Source organism: Triticum dicoccoides, chromosome 7A (genome assembly GCF_002162155.2).
Source record: "Triticum dicoccoides isolate Atlit2015 ecotype Zavitan chromosome 7A, WEW_v2.0, whole genome shotgun sequence".
Classification (NCBI taxonomy): Eukaryota; Viridiplantae; Streptophyta; class Magnoliopsida; order Poales; family Poaceae; genus Triticum; species Triticum dicoccoides.
This window is the reverse complement of record NC_041392.1, coordinates 56,375,756-56,382,642: the sequence shown is the minus strand read 5'-3', so window position 1 is coordinate 56,382,642 and position 6,887 is coordinate 56,375,756. Positions and strand designations below refer to the sequence as shown.

Sequence of the window (6,887 nt, the reverse complement as noted above, 5' to 3'; positions counted from 1 at the left end):
GGCCGATGACCGCCGCCGCCGACGCAGAAGGTCGCGGCCCGCGACGCACGCCTCCAGCGCGCGGGAAGAAGATCTTGCCTTGATCACGCGTGGTTGGGGCACCAACATGAGTTTTTCATTGTTGTCTATCTCTTGGATTACTCGTATTGAGAAAACTCTCTTTATCTTGTATATGCAGATATATGCCACGAGGCGAGTTTTTATTGAATTGTGTTACTTTGATCTGATGACTAGTTTTAAAATTAAATACCACGCGGCATATATACGAGAGCAATCCTGATATTGACAAATTTTAATAATTTGCATTCATCACTATGAATATTCTTTCTATGCCACGGTTTGACTTCTGAATATTTTTTTTTCTAAAATGGCTTTCATGCATGCCAGCTTTTTCGAAATGACAAATATACCCGGCAGATAAGTCTTCCCTCCATCATCCGTCGCCCCGCGTCCCAATTCCCAATTATTTTCATACGTCGAAACTCTATTGTGTTGTGTCACTTTGATTTGAGGACAAGTTTTCAGTTTTCATACCACGTCGCAAACATACGTGGCGAGCAATCCTACTCTTGATAACTTTTAATAATCTGCTTCCATCATCGCAAATATTATATCCATGCCACGGTTTTTGGCTTGGGACTAAGAAATTCGAAAATGGCTTTCATACATGCCCGCTTTGCCGAAATGACCAATATGCCCCGCAGACAAGTCTCCCTCTTCTTCTCTCTCCCGCGTTCCCATTCCGCTGACCTGAGGAGCACAGCAAACCCTCGCCCCGCCGCCCAGCACGGCCGTGGCCGGCGAGATGCCTGACGCCGATGGACCTCCTCCACATGGCGCACCACCAGCCAGTGCGGCGCCTCCGGGTGCTCGTCCCCCTCTGTCCGTTCCCCACGGCCGGCGGTCTGGTTCCTCCGGTTGCCGCCGTCGCCGCCACGTGGGGTCCGAGTATCCGGCACTGCCGGCGGGCACCGCCTACTCCGGATTCGTATCCGCGGCCATATTACGCCGCCCCGCCGTTATGCGCGCAGGGCTACCAGCCCCCGTAAGGTACGGCCGGGGAACCTGGTGAATCTGTCTTGTCTCTTGTGTCGCTGATGTGTTGCATACTCCAGGCCTTTGGGGATACTAGGAGTGGGAGAAGAACAGTAGAAATCGTTGCAGCGTAGAGTGATATTTTGTTTACTTTACTACCTTACATTAGTTCGTGCAAAGCAGGCGAAAACTTTTTGTATGCACTTATAATGGTTGGGCTGAGATGCAGGTTCCGGAGTAATGTCAAGTGAGGAATCAACCACGCCGTAGCGTCATGTAGAAATGCGCTGTTTTTGGTGGCAAGTAGGGGTCAGAGATTAATCAGATTGTTATTCAGTTATGCAGAAGGTTATTTATCAAAAATCTTTGTTTCTAAATGTATTGTAGAACGGAAACATGCTCGGACAACAGGAAGAACGTCCAGTATAAATCAGTCAAAATGATATGTCAGTCGTAGTGGGCAAGAGAATGTTTGCCATTTTAGCTTTACATACAGAGCAACAAAGGATGTTACTAATGTTTTTGTTTTCAAAATATATCTTTTCCTTATTGATAGTGTACTTAAGTTTTAAACATCACTGCCAATAAGCAATCAATAGAGGTATTTCATTGGAAAATTGAATATAAAAACCCGAAATGACAAGTATATGCAAACTGAAACACGCTACTTAATGTTATTCTGGATTGGAGGTAGTGCTTTTCCTACAATTTATAAAATGAGAACAGAAAGAAACATGGAGTCTGGAGTATACAATTACTAGTGACTATTTTCTTGTATACTCCGCAACATAGATGCATAATTCATATTTTTCTTCTTCTTTTTATCTAAATCAGATTTGAACCTAAATTCTTGTCTGATGGCAAGAGACTTGAAATCCGAGAATAACTAAGCGACACATACAGAATTTATGTTCTATTTTATAAGACGGGCATTAATCTCTGTTTTATCATCTGATTCGGATATTGTTGGATCAAAATGTTTGTGGTAGTGGGATCAAACTCTTAACTACCAATATATTCCCTATGTGATGGTAATTTTAGGGGACTACCAATATATTCCCTATGTGATGGTAATTTTAGGGGATTTTTCCTAAATGGTGTTCGCATTGGTTTGTCATCTACTAATATGTCGTATTTGGCATTTTGTATTTCGTGAAGACAAATGACCGATATCAATGATAGATTGGTATGTACATGATACATGTCTCAGTCATTTCCTAATATAACATTTTTTTGCTAAACACAAAAACTACCGTAACATACATATGGCCCAGATAGATTGGTATGTACATGATACATGTTTCCGTCTTTTCCTCCAGGTCAGAAGCTCTTACTACTTGTTGCTGTCACGCTAATCCTGCAGCATAGTACCACCGTTTATGGGTCTGGGTCTTCTGAGAGCATCAACACGGCACGGCCTGGCTGCCCAGACAAGTGTGGTAACGTCAGCATCCCGTACCCGTTCGGCACTGGAAAGGGCTGCTTCCAAGAACCCTTTAATGTTACATGCCATGAGAACAGGGCATATCTGGCCTCAACCGGAGTTAGGTTACTAGACATCAATCTTAACTTTGGTGAGGTTCGTGTTCAGAACCCAAAGATAGCATCACAATGCAATTACACCAACGGCACTAATAGCACCAGTTTTGTTGGCTTAAGTCTTGATCCTTTTCATAAGGTTTCCAACACCAAGAACCAGTTGATATCGATCGGGTGTAGTATGCTTGGAATGATCCTAGGAGTGACCAAGGGCAAGAACCAGCTTGAGTTGCCCATTGTCAACTCATGCTTTTCATTCTGCACTGACGCAAGTAACGTCGATGATAGCACAGAGTGCGCTGGCATGGGTTGCTGCCAGACCCCCTTTCCAGGAAACATCAGCTCCTTCAACACCTCATGTACACCAATACCACCTATATACAATGCTAGCATCCAGTCTTTTAGCCCATGCAGCTACTCATTCATCGCTGAGGTGAACTCGTTCAAGTTTGATCGTTCATATGTCAGCTCTACAAATTTCAGAAGTAAATATACTGAGGGGTTTCCTTTGGTACTTGATTGGGTTGTTGGCAATGGAAGTTGTTCGGAAGCCACCAAGATGGGGTCACAGTATGCCTGTCAAGCCATGAACAGCCAATGCATTAATGTGTCCAATGGCCCTGGTTACCGCTGCAACTGCTCTCAAGGTTATGTGGGCAGTCCTTACCTACAAGGAGGGTGCCGAGGTATGCACATGCATCTCGCAGAATCAACCTATAATTTCTTCTTTATGTCCATTCTTTATGCGGGGAATTTCTCCTCTATCAACTTTATTGCTCTTGGAATGTGATCTGCATGTTGACTTTCTCCTCACTTCCTTGAAATGACAGACATCAATGAGTGTGAACCTCCAAACCAGTCTTTGTATCCTTGCAAAGGTAATTGTAGAAACACCGATGGGAGCTACACCTGTTCATGCCCATCAGGATTCAGGAGTGATGATCCACAGAGCATACCCTGCGTAAGAGCTGACCCAAATAAAGCTCTGAAGGTGGCCTTAGGTATGGGTTATAAGAAATCAAAATATTTTACACACCAATTGTTCACACATTGCTTGATAAAAAACAGAAAGCTTTTGTGTACTTCTTTATGCCAATCATATAAGTCCGACTAGAGTACAGTTTGTATAAATGTCATGTAGTAAAGCAATGGTGAGATGACACAATACGTGGAACTATTTTTTAGCCAAATGTGGGCAATGTCTCTAGTTGAACTGATGTAACCGTCATGATTTCAGGCACATCCGCTGGTGTCGTCTTCCTCATGGTTTGCATGTTTGCTCTACGGGCTGAATATCAGAAAAGGAAGCTGGCAAAAGAGAAGGAAAGATTCTTCGATCAGAATGGTGGTCAGATACTGTACCATCAAATTATGTCAAAACAAGTCGATACATTGAAGATATTCACGCAGGATGATCTGAAGAAGGCTACAAACGATTTTGACAAGAGCAGAGAAGTGGGCAAGGGGGGTCACGGCACTGTCTACAAGGGCATTCTTAAGGATAACAAGGAAGTAGCCGTGAAACGCTCAAAGATCATGAACGTGGCCGAAACTGACGATTTTGTGCAGGAGATTATTATACTTTCACAAACCAACCACCGAAATGTGGTCAGGCTTTTAGGGTGCTGCTTAGAGGTGGAAGTTCCGATGCTGGTCTATGAATTCATCCCGAATGGCACTCTCTTTCATTTTATCCATCGTAACTACGGAAGTCGACCTCTCTCACTGGACACCCGTCTTAGGGTCGCTCAAGAATCTGCTGAAGCACTGGCGTATCTGCATCTGTCCACGAACCGCCCTATAGTACACGGAGATGTTAAGTCTATGAACATTCTCTTGGACGAGAACTACATGGCGAAAGTGACCGACTTTGGGGCGTCAAGGATGCTCCCCAAGGATGAGGTTCAGTTCATGACATTGGTGCAGGGCACCATGGGTTACCTGGACCCTGAGTACCTGCAGGAGCGGAAGCTAACAGAGAAGAGCGACGTTTACAGCTTTGGCGTTGTGCTGCTGGAACTGATCACGGGGAAAACAGCCATCTACCACGACGGCTCCATGGAAGCCAAGAACCTCGCGTCGTCCTTCCTGCTCGCAATGAAGGATGGGAGCCTTGATGGCATCCTGGATGCGAGCATAGTAAGCACAGGGATGGAGATGCTGCTGGTAGAAGTTGCCGAGATGACAAGTATGTGCTTGAGCACCATGGGGAAAGAGAGACCTTCCATGACCCAGGTGGCTGACAAGCTAAAGGCTCTGCGAAGCACCTGGAGGGAGAAGCTGGTGCTCGAGCATGGCAAATCAGAGTGTCTGATCATTGGCTCCTCGCCCACACCTTTAATGCTTCGTGTTCCTCCGCAGTCGAGCATGTTCTCGACTGGGGCCCAGATATCTGAAGTAGGTATAGAGACACCTAGATGATAGTTTCAATTGATTATTACACCATGCGAGTAGTATTGTGAAGAGTGTTTGAGGCCTGGCGCTTCTAGTATACTATCTGTTTATCTATTTTTTTAGAAGTATACTATCTGTATTTGTCGTCTATTTGTGACGTTAATGTAGAAGTTGGAATTGGTTGTCACAACATTTATAGAATGGTTTTGTTTATGTTGGTTATGGGATATTTGACCCTTTTTTTTGCGGGGGATGGGATATTTGACCTTGTTCGTTTATTATTGTGTTGCTTGCTGCCTTTCATTTACCCCTTTTGGCAGTTGCTCTGTACTGAATTTATTTCGTTTGATCTTAATTCAATTAGATCATTTGTACTCTGGAAACATGTCAGGCTCTTTCAAGTTGGCTGGCCTATATATATGTAGTCCTCTGTTGAGTGAAAGGGGTTATTACGTCATTGAAGTTGTCAAAGGGGTTAATGTCAAAGGGGTTACAGACTTAAAATACGGTCATTAGTTCATTAACTGTGTGTTCGAAATTTTAAGTCGGTGTTCGGCTCATCTATGCCCGGTGAACATTAAAAGGAAAAAAAATAGCAGAAACATTAAAAGAAAATGTGTGGTGCAAGATGCTCAAATGGTGATGTTCATGCAAAATTTTGGGATGTTTGGACATTCTAGGAGCTTCGCAAAAACAGACAAAATCAGGTGTGAACAGTATTGTTTTCAAAAGTTTTTCAGACATCCGAAATTTGTCTTTTTTGACATGAGCTCCTCAAATGTCCAAACTTAACCAAATTTTGCACGGACATCATGCATATGAGCATCTTGCACCATAAAAAAAAAATTGGATTTGTTAAATGCTATTTATGCATATAAGCCCATGTTTGGATAAAAAAGGACACGTTGAGCTAGGTAAAAGGATAGACTCAAGAGTAAGATGGGTAAAAAATACGATCATTTTTTTTTGCAAAAATCTTTCGATCTTTATTCATTTTCAATCATGGTAGTACAACGAACGCATGAAATCTTTCTCTAATAATAAAGCATGGATTGACTCTATGGGTTCACCGTTACAATACGCTTATTCCCGTGATTTTACGCTTTCAGTTTGAATTTAAAACATATTCGAGGTGGTACTAAATTTTTGCTCAATCTGTTTCGCTGTGTCTGATTTTTTCCCCGTACGTGGCTGATTTGCTAAACTGGGCCTCGGCTAGGGTCTGCATCCATGCTCAATTGTGTCCGTGCGTAAGCTGCATATACAATTGAATATATAGCAATACACTGAATAATCCCACCTTGCTCCTGTGAATCGAATCTCACCGATTCAAACATGTCTAGGTTATCCCTAGTATCAACCAGCCTCCTCAAGAATCAACAAAAGCGCATGAGAAAAGCACAGGCAAAGGCGGGACAAGATCAGCGGGAGGCAAGGGATCTACGGAGGTGGGTCAGTGGAGGGCAAAAAGGGACTCAAAGTTGTGGCCTACAGGAGGCGAAGCCAACACTAGGGGCGGCCGGGCGGCCGACGCAGCTGCTATAGGAGGCGAGGACGGCGCTCGGGACGGCCGGCCAGGCCGCGGGAGGTGCAAGGGGGTGAAGAGCCCTCTGGTCGATGCCGCGGCAGCAGGAGGCGAAGCCGGCACTCAGGCCGGCCGACCAGGGGAGCCGCACAAGCGGGGGCGAAGAGCTCGCCAGCCGACGCGGTTCCTACAGGAGGCACTTTTCCATGTTAGCATAGAGACGCTCTTTTCGAAGAGTTTGCAAAACAGTTCGAACATGTGTGACATGATCTGTGAGAGATTTGCTATAAACAAGGATATCATCGAAGTAGACCACAACAAACCCACCAATGTAAGGGCGAAACACATAATTCATAAGACGCATGAAAGTACCCGGTGCTTCCGATAAACCCAT

The 6,887-nt window shown here is 44.4% G+C and overlaps 1 protein-coding gene across 1 annotated transcript; it reads left to right on the top strand.

The window, feature by feature from the left end:
• Positions 1-1,405: 1,405 nt before the first annotated feature.
• On the top strand, positions 1,406-5,190 carry LOC119330254 (wall-associated receptor kinase 3-like). Its single transcript, XM_037603365.1, has 3 exons — positions 1,406-3,260; positions 3,405-3,575; positions 3,812-5,190. Exons 1-3 carry the CDS (start codon positions 2,333-2,335, stop codon positions 4,993-4,995), a joined length of 2,283 nt encoding a protein of 760 aa, XP_037459262.1. The 5' UTR covers positions 1,406-2,332; the 3' UTR covers positions 4,996-5,190.
• The last annotated feature ends 1,697 nt before the right edge of the window (positions 5,191-6,887 follow it).

Bases quoted from the DNA above. Each gene is read 5' to 3' on its own strand.
- LOC119330254 (XM_037603365.1), top strand. From the start codon at position 2,333: ATGTTTCCGTCTTTTCCTCCAGGTCAGAAGCTCTTACTACTTGTTGCT. The intron at 3,261-3,404 runs GTATGCACATGC...TTGAAATGACAG, and splicing joins CCTACAAGGAGGGTGCCGAG to ACATCAATGAGTGTGAACCT. The intron at 3,576-3,811 runs GTATGGGTTATA...TCATGATTTCAG, and splicing joins AGCTCTGAAGGTGGCCTTAG to GCACATCCGCTGGTGTCGTC.